General features: G+C 41.9%; 1 protein-coding gene across 1 annotated transcript in view; it reads right to left on the bottom strand.

Annotated features, from left to right (window-relative positions):
* Positions 1 to 25657, bottom strand: part of LOC119859029 (prolactin-releasing peptide receptor-like) — a 57254-nt gene extending 31597 nt beyond the window's left edge. The window contains exon 1 of the mRNA XM_038410630.2: positions 25556 to 25657. Within this exon, the coding sequence (XP_038266558.2) occupies positions 25556 to 25657 (102 nt within the window). The remainder of the gene's footprint in view (positions 1 to 25555) is intronic.
* Positions 25658 to 26472: the final 815 nt, after the last annotated feature.

The raw sequence follows: 26472 nt of genomic DNA, 5'->3' as shown, positions 1-26472 counted from the left end.
TGTCTCATGCAGCTGGTGTTGTCTACATCTAATGTAATCGATGGGGTGCTGTATGTAGTCCTGTTTCATATGCATGAAATTAAACACAGCTAGAAAGCTATAAAAATCTGGTAAAAGAAGAATGAGGAAACAGAAGGAAGACAAGCAGATTACAAAGGCGCCAGTAGGAAAGCACTTAAACACATGCTTAATTTTAACCATATGCCTTGGTCCTGTTGACTTCAATGGAATTTAAGCATGATCTTAAAGTTAAGTATCTGTTTAATGCTTTCCTGAATTAGAGCCAAAGTGGCTAAGGCCTCAACCCTGAAAAGATCTGAATAGTTGCATAATTTTATATATGTAAGAAGTCATTGGGACAATTCACATGCCTACATGTATCCTGGATCAGGACATCACTGTGTTCATTTAATTAATAGAGTAACATTTTATTCAGTAAGAGATAGCTCCAGACCATTAGCTAGTATAAATCAACCAAGCTCCATTGGTCCAAGGGTTTAAATGTGTGATAAGCAGCCATTTCATCTGAGTTCAGATTGGAGATTCTAAAACGGCTAAAGGTATGTATAAGAGTTTAGCTCCAGGTAGGAAAGGCGTGTCTCAGGCCCAACAAGGGATAAGATATTAATAAAACCTTTGTTTACTGTTATAATATTAAACAGTTAGGTGTGGTTCAGGGTGTTCTAATTATTGCTTCCTTACACCTGTTGTAACAACCACCATTGCAAATCTTTTAAACCATTAAAGATACAGGGAAAGGAGGGAAACCAGTTAAAGCATTTGACATGTAAAATATTAAGTAAGATTTTGATTTTAACAATATTCTTGTTCCCTTTGCTGTGAATTGTAGGGAGTTTCTAGAAAGAAAAAGGCTCCTGTTTGACAGTCTTTTAAATAGTAGTCAAGATAGTATTAATTGTCCTTTTGGGGAAAAGAAAAGAAAGTGAGTTGGGATGGTCTAGAGTTGCTGTTATTAAAGTCGAATCCTGTTTTCTTTAAGACAAACACACACCAAAGGGGACAGAAAGGAATAGCAGAGAGAGAAAATTCTGTTTCGGTCTCTAGCTGTGACTCTTAATTGCAGCCTCCCTGATGGAGAACCACAGGCACAGCACATGGTCAATTAGCCATGTTGAGAACTGGCAAATGTACCAGTGCGGGCTTGTTTAGTAGACTGCTTTTAGTTGCCTCTCTGGTCATGGGTTCACAGCAGTGCTGCAAAAGATGGAGTTGTCTTAGCCATCTTATGAAACAAAAGGCAAAAAGGGAGAGATAGGAAAGAGAAAAAATAAGGTGGGGAAGGAACAGGACACACGAGGGAGGAGTTAACAGTAAGAACGTTCTGTTCTGTTCTTAATACCACATTCCAGATGTTGTTAAGAACTTTGCTACTTCCACCAGCTTTGGCTATATAATGGATTCCCTCTCTCTGGCCCAGTCTGTTCATGGTGGATCTCAAGGTGCCAGGAAATGTTGAGGTTAGCAGACCTCATTCCTTTCAGTTCACTTATCCCTTGCTCCCATTTAGGGACACTGTATGAAGGAAGAAAATATGATGGCCCTGACCCAACGCCCTTTCATTATGTATTCATCACTATGGTAACTGAAAGCCTTTAAAATAAAGCCCAAGCACACAGTGCAAACATCCAATTATTATTACCAACCCCCTCCATTGGCTTGTTTTTGCTCACCATCTCATTACATCTTTGGGCTGATTATGGCTCCTACATGCTGCTTCTGTGGTGTATGGGGGCTGTAGATGTAAAGGCAAAGAGTCTGAGGAGAATTCCCCCCAGTGCAGAAGCAGTGTAGGGCCAATGGAAGAGGCCCAGTGCTGTCCCTCACTTATGGGCACTGTCACAGAGGGCATGACGGGGGGATCATGGGGCAGAACAGGCATCCCTGTAGCGCTGAGCATTGTGGGGATTCTGGGCAGCAGTTTGGCCCATACGCAACTCTCATCAGGTTTCCATATGTTAGATCTGCCACTGAGGCTGATTTAACTCATGCCAGTGGCCATTTCAGCCCCCACCCAGCAGCTCAAAATCTAGAGGGTGCAAAGGTGGCGTTAAAGGGGCCCCCACCACTGTGCTGTGCCGTTCTCCTACCTTGACTTTTAGATCCCACAGCTGAAATACATATACATGCTCCTACTTTTATGCATGCGAGTAAGACTGCTGACTTCAATGGCACCTTGATGTCAAGCGAACTCTATTCAAGTGAAGTCATGCAAATGAATAAGTGTTTGCCAGACTGGAGCCATAGATTGTAAGCTCTTTGGGGCAGGGACTAGGCTGTCTTTTATTGTATGTCTGTGCACTATCTACTACAATGGGGCCCTGACCTGATTAGAGTACAATATAATAAACATTAATAAACAAACAGATTACATCTTCTGTTGTCCTGTCCCCTACTCTCCCATCTCTTTCCACAAATAGCTAGTAGTTGTTATTGATGTTTTTATTCACTGTAAGGAAGCTATTACAAAGGAGGGTTTTATATTTCATTCTGAAGGCAGTATTGGTTTGTGGTCATTCAATCTTAACACCTGTGGAAGAGAATTCCAGAGCTGTAGGTCAGCTCATGAGATCTCACACTGACTCTCTCTCTCCTGCTTCCCGCGCCTGATAGCTCCATTGGACTTGTGCATCATGCCTACATAATTTCCAACACGTGGCTGAAATCAGCCCAGCTATGCCTCACTCATCAGGGAGCCTGGCTGCAGAATTTAGGTTTAATGTGTCATATGGCATAGAACACAAGTCCCTGAGCTTTATATACCAAGGCAAGTAACAAAAGTAATCAAATTTGAAAATACAAAACCAACAAGCCCAGAAAGATCTATTAATCTAAATTATAAGACAGACCAAACTTTAAAATACTATAAAAGTGACTGGAGGCTGACTTCTCTGAGCAAAAGTCAGTAGACAAAAAGATATAAGTGTGTCAGGAAAGCTTATGCTCAAATAAATTCATTAGTCTCTAAGGTGCCACAAGTACTCCTTTTCTTTTTGCGAATACAGACTAACACGGCTGCTCCTCTGAAACCTACCTTCTCTGGGTGGCTTAACAGGCAATATTTCCCCACTCACAGGCACTGAGTCAGTATTAAACAAGAAAATATATTAGTAGGAGGAAAGAGAACAGCATAAATTTGGGGAAACACAGCAACAATCTATCTAAATGAATAATAAATAAACAGTCCCTCATGGTACATTACCTTGGTTCCCCACTTGCCAGTGTGAATGTCCAGCAGGCAAAGGTCCCTTTACCATGTCACTTTCCCCTTCCATACCCACTAAACCCCACTCACAGTTGGTATCAGTGGGAGACAGGCTCAAAATCCTGAGGTGCACTCAATCAGACTGGTCTCCTGTCCCTTGAGAAGGGCAGAAGATGGTTCTCTCCTGAGACTCTACCACCTAACATGATTTAAGCTCTATTTAGTGGCCATGTAGAAAGGACCTCTAGCATCTATTCAGCTCTGGTGCAGTCCTCTGCAGCTTCAGCAAAAAGCCATCTTAACATCCCATCCCATCCCATTGACAAGTCTTCCAAGTAGTACAAGACCCTCAGTACAGAATAACCAGGAACATATAGGACCGTTGAACATAATCCCTGCCACTGGGGAAATACTCCTTGCTACAATATAGAAACCCTTTCCCCCACTCTCATTTCAGTTCCACTGCCCAACCATTCTGAGGTAGTGTACAGTTATGGTGACTCCCAAAGTGTTACTGCAGGAATTCTGGGTAAAAAGATTCTGCAAATGAAACCGGCTTTGTTGCCATACTTCTTCCTGTTCAGCAATAGGTGGCTCAGAGAGCTCATTCCCTTCTGGAACATCTGTCCACCTTGAGCTTTGGATAAATATGCAGATAAAGCAACTCTGTGACCATTCTTCCCCCTGTTCACCAACAGATGGGAGCAGAGAACTCCTTACCCTCTAGAACTTCAGGCCACAGGGCTTACATCAGCCTGGCTCATAAAAAAGAATACCAATTCTTGCCTGTTATTGTGAGACTTTGTGAAAGCTTTGAAACCAATACAAAAGCAAAATTAGGGCAAATGATCTCACAGGAAGCCACATACCCAATTCCTGCTTAAAATGCAAACATACCCCATTATATCTTTATTATATTTTCATGCGTAGACAGAAACAATCTTGTAGCCACCCTTACTATGTAGTTCTCATGTATCTCTAACCCAGTTGTACAAAGAGCAAGAATGACTTTTTCTAGTGTACATCTCTAAATTTTCTATAACTTCTTAATGCTAATTATACATTAACCATCAAAGTCATGATAACTATCTGGATTATGGGTTCTGCAACATTGATAAACCAGGTGCCAGTTCTTGCCAAGTTTGTAGGCATCTGCTGAGCACTGACAAATTCATAGTTGGAAACCAAACCAGCTCAGCTACATGTTAATATTGTTGAAGATAGACATTATACTTGTAAGGATGTGTTTAGTGTTTAGACTCTATAAAATACTTGTAAATTGCTGCATGAGTTAATCGTACTTGTAATGGCTATATTCCATGCTACAAAGTAAAATATGTTTGGTATAATTGTAAAAATGCTTGCTCTGAACCTGTGAACTCAGATAGGAAAAGCGGCTCCACCTACCCATCCAGGAGTCCTATCAAAATTAAGTGGGCCATTGTAGGACAAAAGCTTTGTTGATTGCCCCACCCACCCATGGAGAAGTAAGTGCAGAAGGCCTCATCCCATCGATTGGAATGCTACAGAAGGGAAATAAAGAAGTTGACAATGAAGATTTTTCATCTCTTTGCAGTTTGGACTCTTTGGTGTGTGATCTTAGGTACAAGTTGATCTGGGATAAGTGACTGGTCTCTTGGGACTGGGAGCAACCTGAATATTTTGTGATGTTTGGTGTTAGTGACCATTTATCTGCTCAAGAAACTCCCTGCTACAGCACAGGAACAAATCTACACTGACGCATCCCCAAAGTCCCAACTAGGGGCATTCTATCTGCTACCCAAGATCCATAAACCTGGAAACCCTAGACACCCCATCATCTCTGGCATCGGCACTCTTACAGTAGGATTATCTGGCTATTTGGACTCTCTCCTCATACCCTAGGCTACCAGCACTCCTAGCTATCTTTGAGACACCACCGACTTCCTGAGGAAATTACAATGCATTGGTGGTCTTCCTGAAAACACCATCCTGGCCACCATGCCTGGCCACCATGGATGTAGAAGCTCTTTACACCAATATTCCACATGAGGATGGACTACAAGCTGTCAAGAACAGTATCCCTGATGAGGCCACGGCACACCTGGTGGCTGAGCTTTGTGACTTTGTACTCACCTACAACCATTCCAGATTTGGGGACAACTTATACCTTCAAGTCAGTGGCACTGCTATGGGTACCTGCATGGCCCCACAATATGCCAACATTTTTATGGCTGACTTAGAACAACGCTTCCTCAGCTCTCGCCCCCTAGCACCCCTCCTCTACTTGCGCTACATTGATGACATCTTTATCATACGGGCCCACGGGAAGGAGGCCCTTGAAGAATTCCTTCTGGACTTCAACAATTTCCATCAACCTCAGCCTGGAACAGTCCACATAAGAGATGCACTTCCTGGACACTACAGTGCAAAAAAGCGATGGTCACATAAACACCACCCTGTACCAGAAACCTACTGACCGCTATACTTACCTACATGCCTCCAACTTCCATCCAGGACACACCACACGATTCATTGTCTACGGCCAAGCTCTAAGATACAACTGAATTTGCTCCATCCCTCAGACAGAGACAAATACCTACAAGATCTTTATCAAGCATTCTTAAAACTACAATACCCAGCTGGGGAAGTGAGGAAACAGATTGACAGAGCGAGACTGGTACCCAGAAATCACCTACTACAGGACAGACCCAACAAGGAAAATAACAGAACACCACTGGCCATCACGTACAGCCCCCAGCTAAAACCTCTCCAGCAGATTATCAATGATCTACAACCTATCCTGGAAAACGATCCCTCACTCTCACAGAACTTGGGAGACAGGCTAGTCCTCGCTTACAGCCAGCCCCCCAACCTTAAGAAAATACTCACTAGCAACTACACACCACACCACAGAAACACTAACCCAGGAACCAATCCCTGTAGCAAACCTCATTGCCTACTCTGTCCCCATATTTACTCTAGAGACACCATCAGAGGACCCAGCCACATCAACCACACCATCAACATCTCATTCACCTGCACATCTACTAATGTTATATATGCCATCATGTGCCAGCAATGCCCCTCTGCCATGTACATTTGCCAAATCGGGCAGTCCCTACGTAAAAGAATAAATGGACACAAATCGGACATCAGGAATGGTAACATACAAAAGCCAGTAGGAGAACATTTCAATCTTCCTGGACATTCTCTAACAGATTTTAAAGTAGCTATACTTGAACAAAAAACTTCAGAAACAGATTTCAAAGATTTCAGAGTAGCAGCCGTGTTAGTCTGTATTCGCAAAAAAGAAAAGGAGTACTTGTGGCACCTTAGAGACTAACAAATTTATTTGAGCATAAGCTTTCGTGAGCTACAGCTCACTTCATCGGATGCAAAGAGAAACTGCAGAACTAAAATTCATTTGCAAATTTAACACCATTAAATTGGGCTTGAACAGGGACTGGGAGTGTCTGGCTCATTACAAAAGCAGCTTTGCCTCTCCTGGAATTGACATCTCCTCACCAATTATTGGGAGTGGACAATATCCATTCTGATCGAATTGGCCCTGTCAACACTGGTTCTCCACTTGTGAGGTAACTCCCTTCTCTTCATGTGTCATTATATAATGCCTGCATCTGTAATTTGCACTCCATGCATATGAAGAAGTGGTTTTTTACACACAAAAGCTTATGCCCAAATAAATCTGTTCATCTTTAAGGTGCCACCAGACTCCTTGTCATTTATCACTAAGTCCAGCTGGCTGAGTGGCAAGATAGAGTCTGGAGAATACAAAGGAACTCTCTGTGACTTCATAGTCAGACAGTTAAAGTGATCCGAGGAGTTTACACTGGTTACTGGGTTGGTGAACTCTAATTATAGAACACATCACTAGCTTGGGGTGTCTGCCCTTCTTTGAACAGTTTGCTCTGAGGTTGGCACTCATGGTCATGAGCCACTCCAGAAAGCATGACAGGCTCCTCTTTGACTGCTTGTGAGGCACAAGGCCTAATAATTTCTTATCTATTTCCATTTGTTTTTATTGAGCCTATCAAATAGGCAAAGAAAAGCATCCCCAATATTACTGAAGGCATATTCATTGAACTTCAACGTGGGAAGCACACAGTTTAGGATATTGGGCACCTTTGAGTCATTAACCCTTTCATAGGAGACAGAAAACAGACAACTTTCCAGATATCCCCACTAAAAGTGATCAATATAGCAGAAACTACTGCATGAAAAAAGACAGATCTTACTTTCTGTTTTATTTATTTTTGAAGTATTGACATACCTTAAGAAACCTTTTCCCAAGTATGAATCTCTTCCTGAGTGAGGTTTCCCTGTCTTTATGAATCAACCAGTGTTGCCTAGAGCAACAAATAAAGTCGGCTATGAATGAGGAGAAATGTGAAAATAAAAAATTCACACCCTCAGAAATTCCTTTTCATATACAAACATTTTCTATAGTGTGAAAAACACCAATATAAATTGTTGCCAGAGGGTCTCAAAGACTGTTGATGCTGTCCTTTAAGGTGCACGATTTAAACACCTTCAGTTCTAGGATATATGAGAAATCTTCATGGGAGCTGGATTTTATGGAATAGAAATATTAACTGGCCAGAACTACTAAACAGGAAAACAGAGAACCTAGACCCAAATTCTGATTCAAACAATGCTTTGCCCGTGGAATCAGTGAGACTGCTTGTTTGAATACAGCAAGCTGGATATGACCCCTCATCTCACAGTTCCATTCTTTCAGATTCGCATATAAATTCAATCAGGTCACTGCCTTGTGCAAGGCTTACAAGACAGATTTTGTGCAACTTCCCTCACAAAACTCCTGTCATTGTTCCTCAGACTTGATCTGCACCATCCTTGTTGTGCCTGTCCTGGGTCCCCCTTTAGCAGACAATAGTTAATTGTAGTCAGTGCTCCCAATTACGTGGTGAATTTTTTGATGTGTACAGATGAGGACAAAGCTGGAACAACTAAATCTGGGCAGTGCCAAAACTTGCATAATGTCAGCTCAGATATACAACAGGTCAAAGAAGGAGCAGTGAGAGCTAGTGAACCATTTACTTGATGTCGGGGGATTTTGTCTTCCACTGAACAAATACTATATAAAGAATTTTTTTAAATGCATATTCAATCTCTCCTATATTGCCTCACCCGTCTCCAGTGAACAATATTCCCTTTGTCCCAACCAAACCCAGCAGAAAACAGCAGTGAAACCATGATGAATTGAAGAAGTTCATTTGCCATTGCTCAAAAGCATAGTAAGTTCATGGCAGCATTACTCAAACTCAACCCTGAGTATATCCACTTCTGTCTGCATGGACCTACCACTATCCCAAAAGAAAGAATGACAAGTAATTCACAGTGCAATATATTTCTTGAACCTATCCAAATATCATTTCCTTATTTAGAGTTAATTTGGTTGTACTAACATGAGGATAATGGCAGTGAGAGAGAGAAGGCTTTATTCAGTCAGCCAGCACGTAACTCTATGAGAGAAACTGGAATAGAGAAGGAGAAGTGTGTTCATGGGGAGGATATTCATGAAATGTTCCCCCCTTTATCTGATAAGTTTTGAGTGCTAACCAGTGCTTTGATTGCCATTCAGTTGACTCCACTCTCTTTTAAACTCTAAAGGTCATTTTAATCACTTGAAGTTGTTGAAGATGCCACCTCAGAGAGGTTAGGGATTGAGGAGGATGATTGAAGCACATGTTTGAGCTTTCCTGAGAGACTAAAACAGAGAAAGAGGGAATCTGAACTCAACCATCATTATGTCATTAGTACCCAAATGGGAGTGTACCTTTTACCTTTTTTTTTTTAAAAGAGGAACCATTTTTTAAAGAAATAAACTATTTTCAATGGGCATTGCAATTGTCAATCCTTAGGGTATTTATTTCTCTGAAGGACAAAAAATACACACTATACTAAAAGAAGTCTGTTCCATCACTTGAACTAGTCTGGTTTGTATCTGCATCATCTCCAGATCTCCCTCCAATATTAGGAACATTTTATACATTCATCTTTCTTTTCCATCACTCTGAGAATCTTTCTCTACTTTTTGAGTCCCTCCACTGGCTCTGCGTTTTCCACCACATCAAGTTCAAGCTTCTTGTCATCACTTTCAAGGCCCTTCACAACTCTGAACCTCTATTCATCTTCTCTTGCCTCTTCTTGTGTCATACCTTTCCGCTCTGCCTACGATATCAGCTTTGTTCAAAAAGAAAAAGGAGTACTTGTGGCACCTTAGAGACTAACAAATTTATTAGAGCATAAGCTTTCGTGAGCTACAGCTCACTTCATCACGAAAGCTTATGCTCTAATAAATTTGTTAGTCTCTAAGGTGCCACAAGTACTCCTTTTCTTTTTGCGAATACAGACTAACACGGCTGCTACTCTGAGCTTTGTTCATGCAGCCACATCTCCCACAATCATCTCTGTGCTGTTGTTCATTCCATGCCTTACAGGAGGGCCTGCTTCTTAAAGCCCCTGGTCCTGGGTGTAAAAGTGGATATGCTACATTTCCACTCACATTACAGCCCCGTTGCACTGCTAAACAAGTGTAAAGAGGCCTTAGTGTAAAAGAAAGTTAGGCCCCAAATGCTATCCCTGGCCTAGGTCATAGAGTCACTGACCTCTTCTTCTCCAAATCCTACCTCAAGAACTACTTCTGCTTGATGCCAAAATTAGGTTGGGGCCAAATGTCTCTCTCTCTCTCTCTTTCTCACACACACTCACTTACTTCAGAGCTATCGTAGTGAGCACATAGCAGGCCTATGTAACTATGTGAATATATTACAGTTACCCTTGTTCTCCTTCCCTCCTATTGTTGCATGAACTGGTTGTGGCTTCTCTTAAATTAGATTGTAAGTCATCACCATCAGCACCCCCTCCCACAGTGGTCTTACTACATAGGAGGATGTGCACCAGTTTGGAACTGCAACCCTAGACCCAACTTGAAGGTCTGGTGACAACTGAATGTGTTGAGCATGTGGAACTTTTCACTGGGAAAACATTCATGTTTGCTGGTTCCCAGTATGGTACAGCTGCAGAAAGAGAGCACCTCAATGACCCACACCCAGCCACCAAACAGAGCAGTGAGATGCTGTAGGGTGCCCATTGTTAGTAGGAGGAAGCGAAACAACAATATGAGGCTGTTGAAGAGGGGAAGATAGAGAGGAAAGGCAGGTAGTGCCAAGGGTCTCTTTCTCCAAGACCCTCCACTCCCCATCATCAATGATAAACTGATCATCAGTGCACTATCTGGAGGTTGGTTCATTCATCAGAAACTTCCTCTTTTCTTTTACTGGATGTTCTAACAGAGCCTTGTCATCTGGTGCAGTGCTTTGTACAAAGTAAATCTACAAGAAATTTGCTTGAAATTCTCTTCTTCTGAAAATCCTTATCTAAATTATTGTTCCATGTTTGCTATCCCATGCACATACATATTAGCCATACACTACGAAGTAACTGAGAATCTGTTCTGGCTAACACTATGAACTAGCTAGACACTATGGTCTTTGTCATGGCTTGTATCACGGGCCATGAGAGCATGAAGCTGTCTCAATGCCTGGGCCAGAGCCCATAAGCGTTGTTCCTGCCAAGCGCTGAGGCACACAGAATGACACTATTGTATATCCTCTGTAAGACTGCAGTATGCATACCCCCATCCCAGCACCAGATAGTGTATGGGAGAGAGGTGTAGGGCCTTGGTCATTTCCCTTTAGCTGTTGAATTCTTCTGGATAGGCTTCTCTCCACTCCACTCCCTCAACATGCTCAGGGAATGCATTGGCATTCTGTCTTCCTTTATATAGTCGATGGAATAGTGGAAGGAAGGGCACCTTCTCCTTCCACTTGCATGCAAACACACTGGGGCTAATAGACTTTAGCCAAATATTGCCCACTCAAATAACATTTTGAGAGGGCTAGATTTGCAGTTGCAAAGGATCTCAAACTACACAGCACAAGGAAATGTTGATAAAGTTTCTAAGTATAAGAGAGAAGGAAAGAATTGAGATGAGCTTGACATTATTGTGTAAGGTGTGATCAGTTTTCATTTTCTGTGTAAAACCCTGATTAATGCACATAATTTTCTATTGTGGAATATCTTGCAACAATTATGTGACTTAACAAGCTCAGTGATGGAGCCTCAAATGAAAGTAACTGACTATTCATGAAGACCATATGTGCATTTCATCTAAAGTAAATATTGCTTCAGTTTTGCAAAATTGGTTCTAATAGCTGTAAATATTACCAGGGTGAATGACAATAAAATATTCAAACCTTTCCGCTTCAAGTATTAAAATGCACACTGACCTTTATTTTCAGGTCCTAATCACATGAAATTCAAATATTTCCCAAGAGATTTTCTTGATTTCAAAGAGCGCAATTTAGAATGTAAACACTCTGAACAGTATCTTCCAACATCAGTCTTTTTTGTGTGGGTGGTTGTTTTTATTCCTGGTTATACAGAGGCCCATATTGGTGATTTTGTTATTTTAAATGAGTCATCAGCTCTTTGTAAGGCAGTCCTGTTTATTACACTATGTTAAAAAGTTAATATCAAAACAATGAATACGCAAAATGAATAAATTCTAAAAATGTAAAATCATAGAACCGTAAAGTGAGAAGGGACCACAAAGGCCATATAGTTACATTTGCAAAAGTTAGGACACAAAGTCATCATTTGGACACAAAGTCTTTTTTGTTTTAAAGGCACATTGTTGAGATTCGGAATCCCAAAGGGTGACATTCCCTAATATTTAGGTTTGAGAGTTTTTCTTAATGCTAGTAGAAAAGACGGTCACATCTTCAAACAGAGATGGCATCTAGTTTAAAGATGGAGCTTGGTAAGTTTATGAACAGGATTATATGATGGAGTGCCTGTGACAGAGGGGACTGGACTTAATGACCCAGGAAGTCTCATCCAGTCCCATAGGTGCTGACTCCGTGGATGTTCCAGGGCTGGAAAACCCATGGAAAAAAAATTAGCAGGTGGTTAGCACCCACCAGCAGCCAAGCTCCCCCCTCCCCACAGGGCCTCCTGCCCACCGACAGCCACCAATCAACTCATCCCCCTCCCTCCCAGCACCTCTGGGCCACTGTGATCAGCTGTTCTGTGGCATGGAGGAGGTGCTGGAGGGACGGGGAGGGGGAGGAGCAGAAATGAGGCATGCTTGGGGAAAGAGGTAGGGAAGAGGCGGGGAGGGGCAGAGCAGGGGTGGGAAGAGGTTGGGAGGGGCTTGGGGCTGAGTGAGGATTCAGCACCCACAGGAACAATTGGAAGCTGGTGCCTGTGTCCAGTCCTATATCCCTATGACAACTGAGCAGGACTGGGAGCCAGGAACTCCCAACTACTCCTAGCTCTTCCACTCCTTCATTGCAGAGCCTTGGGCAAGCAACCTTCCCCAAGCAGTAATGGGACAGATTCTCAGCTGGTGTAAATGGGCAGAACTGCAGTGGCTTCAATAGATCGCTGCCCGTTTACACCAGTTAAGGATTTAGCCCATAATATAATAATCCTACTACTTAGGGTCCTTGAAGATATAACTAATCCTTGCAAAGTACTGTACACATGCCCCATACACTCTACTATGCTCCCTGCTAGCTCCATTTTGCAAGGGAACTAAATTGACAAGAAAAGGAGTACTTGTGGCACCTTAGAGACTAACAAATTTGGTTTCTGCTCATTAGGTACTTCAAAGAACAACGGTTTCCTCATCATTTTCACTTCTGACAGCTCCCAAGAAGCAAGCTGTTGCATAGATCTAATGATGGCATAACAAGCACGCACACATTTTCTTCATGGAGCTGATCCAAACCCTACTGACGTCAATAGGGTTTATCCATTGCCTTCATATGCTTTGAATAAAACCCCATGTGCATGCCCAAATCTCTGATCCTGGCAGGATCAGCATTCTGGGTTTGGTGTGGTGGGTCACCCAGCCAAAACACAGGGTTTTTAAGACTGCTGTAGCCTTTCCTCCTCTTCCTGACAGAGACTGGTGGTATCTGGTGTATTGGTGAGTTGTACATGTAAAAATTAAAGAAGGGCGTTAAATTTTTTGGCTTGTCAGCTTTGATATACTCCTAAGGGCTATCTATAGTCAGTGAGACTATCATCTGGACAGCGTACATTTTATATCCTCTTGGTGACAGTATGACAACTCTGGTGACAGTATGATGAGTGTCTGTACATTTTCAAAGCACCACAGAAGGGATATTTCATTAATGTTCATGGGTCTTGCACTGTTAAAATCCTGCATATTGCTGCACATGTACTTTTATGATTTATTGGTCTTTGGAGAAAGCCTGTGTGATAGGCTCATTTGCCTATTGTTTGAATCTGAAGATACATAGAAATGAGTGTGCATCACTGAAGAGAGCCATTTATATTTGTCTCTTAGCAGCACTTTTCTCTCTTTAATTCCAACAGGCAATGCAGATATTATATAGTTCAAGCCAATCTCACTGTATTACACGCATACCGTTTTTCAATAAGCACTTGACATCTTACTGAGTCATCCTGAACCATCATTGGTTTCTGCCATAAAAGGCAATGTTTCAAGAGATTCAAAACTCTGAGTCACTTGCAGTCAGACAGTACCTGACAGTCCTGAGTCCATTTTACCCATGGAGTCTGCCATTTGAATCAGACGCATGGCAAGGGGCAGCAAAAGTGGGATGGTCTCCTGCACACAATCCTGAAGGAGGATGGTGATGGCAAGGAGAGTTTCCAGCTGTAAAAAGATCTTCATTGGTTAGGTCAATAGGTTCAGCTCATGCTCTCACTGCCTGCACATCTAAAGGGTTGAAGACCAAGTTCCATGTGTTCCATACACTGCATCAGCGGGAAGATAAGGTCTATGTTAATCAATTAAATCCAGTCTGGGGGTCAAATCAACATAACTTCTTTGACTTCAGTGTGGCTACATTTATTTACACCAGCTGAGGCTTTGGCTCTACATGTCTGGTCACTAGTTTAGCAGACAAAAAACAGCTAAGTGTCACCAGTAAAGCAATTGGCATGATATGAACGCACCAACTGAAACTGAACATGTCTGCCACCCTACAGGTTGGGTTTTCTTTTCGTCAGCGAGGCAGACAATAGTTCCTAATGCCCCTATGACCGCTCTTCAGACTCATCCACTAAGATAAATAACTATGTTTTGGCTGGGTTTTTCAGATCCACTTCTCAGATAATGAGGCTTTGCATGTCTAGCAAAAAGCTACTGGAAGACTTTGAGAATTTCTGTTGGATTATGGGCAGCTCAGGTCAGAAAAAGCAATCTTGGCTACAGGTAGCCATATTTTAGCTGACTTTCCCATTCCACTGACATTGTGCTAGACCCAGCCCTGTACAATGTTCCCATCTTTATAAATTTGTTAGATGCCTTCATTAATTAAACTTAATGGGCCAGATCCTCAACTGGTGAAAATCTGCATAGCTCTCACCCAATATTGTGCTCTCTTTCTATAAAGCAGTGGGGTAAATTAGCCATCAGTTTTAACGATTCATTGTCAGGAGTAGTCAATAAAAGTAATCTGGATGGTTAAGACCTGAAGATTCAATAGGCACTTTCTATTTTTAACCAGCCATATTTTTGGATTTTATTCAATGGTTTTATTGTCGTCAATCATCCCTTTCCTTCTAACACTTGAAATGCTCTGTATAAAAATTAAGATAGAATGATCCCAGATATTATACATTTTTATCTCATGTTAAGATGATAAATAGTATTTTAAATTTAAAATAAATTTAAAGTGTCCTTGAGAAAGTTAGTATACATAGTATATTGTAGTAGAAGTTGGACACATTCATTTTTTCAAGATATGCTCACAGGAAGCAAGCTAACATGCTGAACACTGAATCAGAAATTATCCTTTTAGCTATTCAAATTATTTTAAATTAGTTAGACAACCTGATTATACATACATTTGCATAACAATGTAATGACAAGTCCTTGGAGCATTTTCCAAATATCTAATTTCATTTCTATCCAACATCAGTGGACTTTGGTTCTGATTCTTATGAATACACCTATTTTTAGGATGCCTTTTATTTATTTTTTATTTTAAAAAAGTATAAATGAAATTGACATTGTCAGGCAAACTTGTAATCTCCTCAAAAACAGAGGTAACTGTGTTGACATATATACTTAGACTTAGCATTTCCCTTAGCACAGCATGATATTCTAATAAAAAAGTTAGCACAATACAAAATTAATGCAGCACTGTAATGGGATCACACTCACCTCTTGTGAGTGCCCCCTTGCTGAGTGTATATGCCTGCAATCACTCTCTGTGGAGGGTCTTCAGTGACTCAGCCCTCCGGCCAAGTCATACACCAGTGGTGGGCAACCTGTGGCCTGGCAGGGTAATCCGCTGGCAGGCCACGAGACAGTTTGTTTACATTGACTATCCGCAGGCACGGCCACCCGCCACTCCCAAATATCACTATGCATCATTCTAAGCCCTGCAGTGATCTGTGCTGGACAGGTAGCAAAAGCCAAGAAATATAATTTAACTATTAAGAAGTGTACCAAGACTTTTTAACTTTTATTATTATTAAATGCTAGGAGAAGCATTTGTGTGAATGGAGAAGCAGGCTCCAAGAAGATTATTTTTAAAGATAAAATTGCCATTTAGCCAATTGACTGGAAGTCATTGTGAGCTGGTGTCACAACTAGGGCATGGGTGGTCAAGCCCAGTGATTGGAACAGGAATCAGAAGCCAAAAACCTGAGTCAAGAACCAGGACTGAAACCAAGGGTCAGAGCTGAAGTTGAGTTAGGGGCAGCACCTAAGATTCAAACCAATGGTTAAAGCCAGAGTCAGGAGCAAGCCAGGAAAGTGCAGACTGGGGAAAAGGCAGGTACAGGAGCACTCACAGCTGCAAGCATAAGCTTTGAGCCTGCTAAGCTTAAAAGCAGGCCTGCTGGCTCCCTTCGGCCAATCAGGTGGGTGAGCCAATCAAGTAGACCTGTCACAACCCAGCTGAGCTCATGAACCTGCCTGGAAGCTGGGCTGACCGTTCCTAAGGCTTAGCTGAAGCAGCTCACTACTGACAGGTGGGCAGCTGACTCCCGTTTGTGTCTTTGAAAAATCTCTCTCTTTGTACCCAGAGCATGTGAAGGAACAAAAATGGACACCATGTACAATCCAGCATGTGGGTTTATTCCGCACAGTGCTGTCACTTTGCTTATTAGGCTCAGAGACACTGCCAAGCAATTGATTACAATAGATTATATAGGTTTCAGAGTAGCAGCCGTGTTAGTCTGTATTCGCAAAAAGAAAAGGAGTACTTGTGGCACCTTAAAGACTAACAAATTTATTAGAGCATAAGCTTTCGTGAGCTACAGCTCACTTCATCGGATGCATTTGGTGGAAAAAACAGAGGAGAGATTTATATACACACACACAGAGAGAGTTTGTTTCATGTTCTCTGTGTGTGTGTATATAAATCTCTCCTCTGTTTTTTCCACCAAATGCATCCGATGAAGTGAGCTGTAGCTCACGAAAGCTTATGCTCTAATAAATTTGTTAGTCTTTAAGGTGCCACAAGTACTCCTTTTCTTTTTTAGATTATATAGGTTATCTGTGGGTAGAGGGAAGCAATGCCGTGGGAGGTCCTGAGCCCCTGGATAGGTCTAGCAGCAAGACAAGATAAGTGCAATAAGCCAATAGTCTAAAAGATTACATAATGACTCCACCCATGGTTTCAGGTTAACATACAACATTGTTAGTACACAGGTGTTTTCCCTTAAACAATGTATAAAGTGTATAAATTATAAAATATATATGTTGAATTCTGATTTGGGGTCCATAGGAAGGAGGTAGCCTTCTGGTTGTCCAACAGGTACATTCCTAGGGGTTAAAGCAAAAAGACATTGAAAAGTACATGGCAATAGAAATTGTTTTCAGAGAGCCCCATTGTATTCCTAGGCATCTAAGGGGGGAGGATGTCATATCTCATACTGACATGCTTAAGCCTCTCCATGAACTCAAGGTTGGTATTTTCTATTTCCTTCCGCCCAAAAGAGCAAACATGGAAGGCCCCTTTCAATACTTTGGTATGTCTGTAGCTTCTGTTAAGGACACCAATTACTGCTCCCCATCTAGAATTCTGCTGACCATGCTTATATTGGCAAAAACAAGGTTGTCTCTTGTTTATTCAGCTTCTCTTAGCCAATATTGTTGATGGTGGTCTAGGCCCCCAGCTCAAACCAAGCTTTGGACTTTCGGCCTATGTGAAAAGTTGCTGGCAGAGCCTGTGGTCAAGATTTTACGTACACAGCAAATAGATTTTGGCTCTTCAGCATGACTTTGTTCCTTCAAGTAATATCTTCCCAAACACATATATAAATGAAGAGTATGGGCAAGAACTTCAGTTGATTTAAAGCAACATATCTGAATTGAAATCAATGGATCTATGCCGATTTATAGCCACTGAGGATCTGGCCCTATAATTCTATCTTTGCTTTATCCTCATGATTTCTGATGCTTATGTCCTTGAGCAGACTTATTATGTATGGCTATAATGTTGCTCCTTTTAGAATTTTTCAACTAGAACAGGTCACAGTACATGCTTGCAAAGGACGTAAAAAAGGAACACAGTGTATTCTAAGCAAAAAAGAAGGGGAGCATTCCATAATAATTACATCAGCATCTTTGTATTCTACTAACATAACAAGACTTGAACTAAACTAATAGATCCCTAACTTCAAGGTCACCATTGATTTTCTCAGGAAGTGTTGTGGAGCACTATAAGGTAGTTGTATAACACTACAACAAATACAATTTTGTAATACCAAGAATCCTGACCTAATGTTTTCAATCAATGAGATGCAGCAAACTAAAGTAGCAAAGTACATTTGTCTAATTAGTGCAACCACTTCTGTGTCCAATTGTTTAATTTAATTTAAAAGGGAATATATGAAGATGCTAAATTAAACTTCAAAGTTGAGATCTGAGTCCAGTGTTTCCCAGGTTTATCAAGAGGTCATGCTTTTTTATGCTGGGGTTTAGTTTATTGAATATAGAGGATTTAAATAGATTTAAAAAAAAATCCATCAAATCTATTTTCAATGGAAAATTAGGTTTTCAACTAAACAAAATTTCTCAAAAAGAGATCTGATTTCCATTAAAAAATTTGATTTTCATCAAAAAATAAAATGGCCAAACCCCAAAATATTTTGATTTGGAAATGCTCCCACAGTACCTCACAGGAGTTGTAGTTTAATAATTTCATGTCCCCATTCTCCTCTGTGGGCCAAGCTTCCTACTGGACTAAATCTCTAATGATACACCACATTCTGTGAGTCCAAGGATGCAGGACATCTGCTTACCACAGGGCAGATCATGGTGCATCATGGTAGACATAGTTCAACCAAGGAGCCTAGCTGTAGAGGAGAATGAAAACATGGAGGCAACCAAACTACAACTCACATGAAGCCCATAGAGCATTTCTGAATTGAAATATTTTGGGTATGGGCCAAAATTTTTCAATACCCTAATTTTTGCTGTTAAGTAATTTGTTTTCTGAAGAAATAAACCATTTCCAACCATTTCAAGATTTAATCTATACATCAAAACTTTTCTAAAATGTAGGGTGCTTGGATCTGGAGATTTGGGAGGGAGAGGCACACAACTGGAGGGTTCCCTCTATATGAGGCTCTTGGGCTACAATATGACTCATTGATCCCTGCAGTACCCCACAAACCATCTTCTTGCCAGCTCACTAGATTGCTATTTATCATTACCTGTTAATGTCATTTTATCCAGTTTCAGTCTATGGGATAGTGTTTTTATTCAAGTCAGTTTCACTTAGCTTTCCAGTTAAGATTTTGGGTATGCCTACACTGCAATATGAGCCTGGGCTCAGACCCAGGCTCAAGCCCTAACCCCTCTTCTAGCTACACACAACTCTCTCTGACTCAGGCTCAAACAAAGGGTCCTAGGATCCCACAGGGATGGAGGGTACAAGCCCAAGTCCAGCTGGGACCTAAGGTTCAAATCCTATTGTTCTACAGTGTGGACACAGCCACTCTGGACTCAGGCCTAGGAGACCACAAATGCTGTCCCACAAATCCCTGTACAAGTGTTCTTTGTCCTCTCTATCCCACAAGTCACCAATCGACTCCTAGGAAATGGAGGCAACCACCTTGGCTCAAGTACAGCTTAACATTTAACCTTCCCTTTGTATTCTGACTGCTGCGCAGCAAATACAGTGAACCTTCATCTACATTTGCAATGGCCACCAGCCAGAAGTCCTTTGCCAAGCCTGCTCCTTCCTAGTCATCGTGGCACAGCCAGATTTTGTTGAATCTCTGGTGTGTGAGGTGAGTGAAGCAATGATTTTAGTAAGTGTACCAGGAATGACTATGCCTATCACTAAATAGAGCTAAGCTGGCCATGTTGGAAATGTACTGGACTGATGACCAGTGCAGGGAACGTACTTTGCAGTAGTTGGTCTTGGAGTGCTTAGCCAGGGAGCAGAACCCCACCTCTGGGAACTTGCTGTTAATTTTGACCGGGTGCTGGCTACTACACCTAGGACAGAGCCAACTGGGGTGCATGATGACCTGGTCAGCCAGGATGGTGACCTGATGACCCCAAAATCTAGAATGGGAATGAATGGGAGCCAGAAGCAGGTGGTGGATGAGGCCACCAAATTGACTCCAGTGATTAAATCAGTCCCGAAGGAGGCTTTCCCACAGGAGCAGCTGCAGAACACCCTGGGAATGTATTCGGATGCGTTTTTTGATGCTCCCCTGGAGGAGCAGCTCACTGTGGCGCTGGCAGCAGAAACTATACGTATACTCCAAATTAAAAAAAAAATGCCACCTTGGCTAAACAGAATAAAAAGGGCAGTTAGAGACAAAAAGACAATTTAAAAAATTTTAAAATTCCCTCAAATCCTACTGAGGAAAATAGAAAGGAACATAAATTCTGGCAAGTCAAGTGTAATAGTACAATTAGGCAGGCCAAAAATGAATCTGAAGAGAAACTAGCAAAAGACATAAAAACTAACAACAATTTTATTAAGTACATCAGAAGCAGAAAGCCTGCCAAACAATCTGTGGGACACTGCATGACTGAGGTGCTAAAGGAGCACTCAAGGAAGACAAGGCCGTTGCTGAGAAGCTAAATAAATTCTTTGCTCTTTCCCTCACATCCTCTGCAGTAGATCCCACACCTGAGCCATTCTTCAAATCTGAGGAACTGTCCCAGATTGAGGTGTCATTAGAGAAGGTTTTGGAACACATTGATAAATTAAACAGTAATAAGTCACCAGGACCAACTGGTATTCACCCAAACGTTCTGAAGGCACTCAGATATGAAATTGCAGAACTACTAACTGTGGTATAAGGCTCTGTGGCAGATTTCATAGATTTCATAGATACTAAGGTCAGAAGGGACCATTCTGATCATCTAGTCCGACCTCCTGCACAGCGCAGGCCACAGAATCTCACCCACCCACTCCTACGAAAAACCTCACCTATGTGCTATTGAAGTCCTTAAATCATGGTTTAAAGACCTCAGATGACTGGAGGATAGCTAATATAACACCGATTTTTAAAAAACAGACTCCATAGGCAATTCTAGCAAGTAGAGGATGGTAAGTCTAACTTCAATATCAGGAAAAAGAAAAGGAGTACTTGTGGCACCTTAGAGACTAACAAATTTATTAGAGCATAAGCTTTCGTGAGCTACAGCTCACTTCATAAGTGAGCTGTAGCTCACGAAAGCTTATGCTCTAATAAATTTGTTAGTCTCTAAGGTGCCACAAGTACTCCTTTTCTTTTTGCGAATACAGACTAACACGGCTGCTACTTTGAAACCTTTCAATATCAGGCAAATTCATTGAAACTATAGAAAAGAACAGCATTATTAGGCACATAGATGAACACAATAAGTTAGGGCAGCATCAAAATGGCCTATGTAAAGAGAAATCATGCTTCCCCAATCTATTAGAATTCTTTGAGGGGGTCAACAAACATGTGGACAAGGGTGACCCAGTGAATATAGAGTACTTGGACTTTCAGAAAGCTTCACCCAAGTCTCTTAAGCAAAGTAGGCAGTCTTGGGATAAGAGGGAAGGTCCTCTCGAGGATCTGTAACTGGTTAAAAGACTGGAAACAAAGAGTAGGACTAAATGGTCAGTTTTCACAATAGAGAGCGATAAATAGTGGCATCCCCCAGGGATCTGCACTGGGACCAGTGCTGTTCAACATATTCATAAATGGTCTGGGAAAGAAGATATATAGTGAGCCGGCAAAATTTGCAGATGGTACACAATTACAGTTAAGTCCAAAGTGACTGTGAAGCGTTACAAAAGGATCTCACAAAACTGGGTGACTGGGCAACAAAATGGCCAGTGCAATTTACTGTTGATAAATGCAAGGTAATTCATATTGGAAAACATAATCCCAACTATACATACAAATGATGGGGTTTAACTTAGCTGTTTCCACTCAAAAACCAGATCAGAATCATTGTGGATAGTTCTCTGAAAACATCTGCTCACTGTGCAGTGGCAGTCAAAAAAGCTAACCAAATGTTAGGAACCATTAGCAAAGGGATAGATAATAAGAAAGAAAATATTCCGATGCCACTATACAAATCCATGTTTCAGAGTAGCAGCCGTGTTAGTCTGTATTCGCAAAAAGAAAAGGAGTACCGGTGGCACCTTAGAGACTAACAAATTTATTAGAGCATAAGCTACATCCGATGAAGTGAGCTGTAGCTCACGAAAGCTTATGCTCTAATAAATTTGTTAGTCTCTAAGGTGCCACCGGTACTCCTTTTCTTTATACAAATCCATGGTACCATCCCACGTGAAGGCTAACACACTGTCCTGTCAATTCCCTCATGAATATTGACCTAATCCTGGGTGCTGATAGCTGAAATCTTTTCCTGAAGCAGGAACTCCAGATAGATCGTCACATTTTGGGAAAAGGCATATTTTTGAGGGCCACCTTGGTAGCTGGCCACCCCACTCCACTCGTAGATGTGCTGTTTACTCTCCATATGCTTGAATACACAGCTGGCTTCCCCAGCAGCTTGGAACAAAACCTCTCTTTGCCACTCGGGAACTATGGGAACTGTTTTGTCTTCCAAAATGTGGAATGCCTGAAATGATAGGGAAGGCTTATGTAGAATGCCACAGCGATCACTGTCCCCCAGTGTCCAAACTGGTCTGCAAATTTTAGAAAAGCGTGATTGTGGTATTAATTTACCATTCTCTGTGCAAGTCTTTCACTGCAATTAAACTGGCTGTGTCCAGGGAACATCTGTGGTCAGAAGCATCCTTCTAGCAATATATTGAAGTACAGTTTTACAAAATAACATTTTGTGTCCTTGAAATTCCAAAAAGAATTTGTGTATGCTCATGCCCTGAAACACTTGAGACTGCGACCATCTGTGTCTTGTCTGCTTCCAGACCATTGACCTCCACAGATTGTAGTATCTTGACAGCTGCCTGCATTCCAGTAGAAGCCTGTACCATTGGGTAGCAAATAGAAAGGTAAGATGAGAGGCAAGTGGAAATGCTCAGACTTGCTGTACAGCTTGAGGACAGGATTTCAGTGCAGGAACAGACACTAGTTTTGCAGTTTCTGGATGAGGAATAGCAGTTAAGGGAGGAAGATAGAGTACATCAGGAAACTGTTGTGAGCATTTGCTTTCACTATTGCCCACAAGACTGCAGGCTCCTGCTGTCCCCTCCACAATGCAATGTGCAGCAGATCAGCAACAGTTTGAACAATTCCATGGCAGGATGGGCTATGGAGTCGGACCCTATCAGTGGATGGACAGGCCAAATGTACTCCATGCAGTCCCCCATGCTAAGCCCCTCCTCTATGTTTACCTCCACCCCTAAATCCTGGTGCCCAGTGCATGACAAGCATGTAATGATGGGAAAGGAGAAGAGGGGGCCAGGGGACATACCATAGTAGGTGGTTTCCATCTTGGAAATGATTTCATTGTTTGAACTTGTTTATGCACTTTGTTCATGGTTTTGTTAAAGGTTTTGGTATTGCTGGTGTTTTGTTAGAAAGGCTACTGGCCTGCTGTCCAATAGTTTCATATTGTGCTTTTCTAATAAACGTTCAAAAAGAAAGTTTTTTTATTTTATTAAGAAATTGTATTGCCATCACTTCATCACAACATGTCTCATAGAATATCAGGGTTGGAAGGGACCTCAGGAGGTCATCTAGTCCAACCCCCTGCTCAAAGCAGGACCAATCCCCAATAGTGTCTATTTGAAATGATAAACACATAAGGAGCAACATTGAAGTTGTATGCAAACAATTTATTTCTCAATACAGATCACTAAATCCAGAGTTCTCTCCCCTCAGCATTTCATAAGTGATCATCATAAGTGCAATCAACACCCCCTTATCTAATGTACTGGAAGCATTGCACAAGCACATTCATAATGGTACTATTCTCCATCTTCCAATGGCCATGCAAGTCCATGATGTGGGAGCACAAAACAGCTCTAATTTCTGTTGCCTGGGTGCAGCTGTGGTAGCTGCACTTTATGGCTAATTACCAGTTTAGCATCTTGTCACTGTCATAGGTTCATTGAGAGGGACCTTTGGCTTCACAAAGATTGTGCAGTACAGCAAGTCACAATAATGAGGACAGCATTGAGGACACTAGAATCCAAATGGTTCTATAGACAGCACCAGCAGGATTTCAGTCTGCTAAACATACATTCAACCACCATTCTTCACCTGTTGTGAGTGTAATTAAACCTTCTTTTGTAAGGGCCTCTGAGATCAGGATATAATTTCATAAGCCAAGGCAAAGAGATTTCTTCATGCAAATGTTCTAGACCCACGGCTGGGCATCCCCGGTCTGCATGGTGATGTGGTCCCACCAGTCTCTGTGTAAACAAACCTCTCAGAATAGGGTTATTGTGTTATAATTTGAAATTCATCTGGGGGTCATCCTGTCCCAAAACCACCAACCAAGATTTAGTAATGGTCTGTCAGAGTGGTGATATAATTTACCTGGTAGGTGAAGGCGGGGAGTTGGTACACCTTATAAAAGGTTATTTAAAAGGTAGCCAAGATAATACAACTCATTGGCAAAAAAATAACATAACGGGGATTTTATTTAAACTGGAACTGGATTCCACCTACCTACAATATAATAAAGACAACAACAACAAAAAACACACCCAAACCTTACAATGGTTCAAATACACACACACACACACACACAAAATAACTCACTATTAAGTGTACTTCATTAAATATAACCTTCTAAATAAAAGAAGTATGTCTATATCTAGCTCTGTATGCACAGGCTATTATCTTATAGATTTTTATTATTTTAGTTCAAAGCTCCCTTTTCCCCAAACATCTCACTGGGCACTGCCTAAAGCCCAAGTCAGTCTTTGAGCCACAAGCACCTCTCTGAAGAAATGGACTTGACTCCAGTGATGCTTGCTTGCAGGGGTATACATTAGACCAGACTCACTGGATCTGAGGGATATTTGGCTCTCCTGTTCCAGATCTCCAGAACAAAATAACTCAATGACATGAGATGACTGGATCCAGTGCTCAGGAAGACGCCATAAAACAAGGATTGACTTGACCAGCCAGTCAGCTTCAAATTAAAGGGACCCTGTTCTGCAAGACTGTCTGTCCTGCTCAATCTCAGTCTCTCAACTTACTCTTGGTTTCTCTCAGTTCCAGTTCCCCTCTGGCTGCCCTCTCTCCCTTTCTCTATCTCAGTTAAAAGAAAAGGAGTACTTGTGGCACCTTAGAGACTAACAAATTTATTAGTCTCTAAGGTGCCACAAGTACTCCTTTTCTTTTTGCGAATACAGACTAACACGTCTGCTACTCTGAAATCTATCTCAGTTGACTCTCAGATTCTGTCTCTCTCTCGGGGCAGGTATACAGTACGATCTAAAGTCGACCTAAGTTACGCAATTCCAGCTACATGAATAACACATCTCATTCCAGTGGAGTACCAGAGTCGATGGGAGTGTGTTCGGTGGTCGATTTAGTGGGTCTTCACAGCGTCTTGTCACAGCGTCGATCCACCTGGTAGTGGAGACAAGCATTCAGGCTCATCCCTGCCTGCCTCTATCCCTCAACCATCCCCTTCTTCCCCTCCAACTGGCACATCTTCTACCTCCAAGAGAAGGGGACACCTTCTCTCACTTTCTCAGAGGGAGGGGCTACTTCCTTTCCATAGAAAACTGACAGTGCATTCACCTGAACACACTCTAAATCATTCTTCCCCATAGAGGGTAGAGTCCCTTTACCATATTTACATTTGCTTGTGGCCCTCCTGCAGAAGTGCTGGTTTACGTAAGGGGCATCAGCAGCTATACCAACTGTCACGAGCAGCATCAGCCCATTAGAGTCTGCCATGTCTGTGTCCTGCTCCTCCTTTTCTTTTTCCTCCTCCATCCTTAACTGTCAGGTACCTTCAGTGGGTCAGAAAACTCTGCAGAATGTTCATCATCATATCACTGAACTTCTGCCCATTTCCCTAAACAAAAGAGAAAGTGAAAGTGAGATAAACTCTTCAAAGGGTTACTGCACCACATTGCTGGCTCTAGTTGCTGGGAGCCCGAGGACCAAAACGACAGCTCAGCAGGATGCTTTGGAGGGCTGCTTAAACATCCAGTGATGGACAGTCAAGTTTTCCCCATGAACAAAGCGCTAGAGCAGCCACATTTCGGGAGGGTGCTAGGCAGTCTAGGGTATGGTTGGTTGGACTTGGGCCTGCATACCGCGCTGTGGATGCTAGAGCCCCAGGTTGGAGCCTGGGTTCAAAAATTCTCAGCTTAGGATCAGCAATCAATGTAGATGCTCATGCCCTGAGTTCTCAAACCCAAGGTTCACTGACTTGAGTTTCACTAATTATGTTGCAGTGTAGGCATACCTTCTAAGAGCAAGAGCATCAAATACTTAACTAAGACCCTTCATCCACATTCCTATCAAAAATGTCATCCAGATTCTCTGCCAAGATTTATTGTTAATGGGACTGATCCTGTGCCAATGGAGGGCTCTCTGTGATGAACTAGGAATTTTCTGTAATATTGTTATGAATCAAGTGTGCGTCTCAGCTTCCCCTATATTGTTGCATTGTTATCCAGTGGGTAGGAAAGGACTGTTTGCTCTCAGGGCACGCTAAGGGACACCGCTATGACTGTTGCCTTGGTGTCTGAAACTAAATAGGTCATAGAAAAAAAGACTGGCCCAGGCTGACCCCATATCAA

Source organism: Dermochelys coriacea, chromosome 7 (assembly GCF_009764565.3).
Source record: "Dermochelys coriacea isolate rDerCor1 chromosome 7, rDerCor1.pri.v4, whole genome shotgun sequence".
NCBI classification, from domain to species: domain Eukaryota; kingdom Metazoa; phylum Chordata; order Testudines; family Dermochelyidae; genus Dermochelys; species Dermochelys coriacea.
This window is presented reverse-complemented; position numbering and strand designations above follow the sequence as displayed.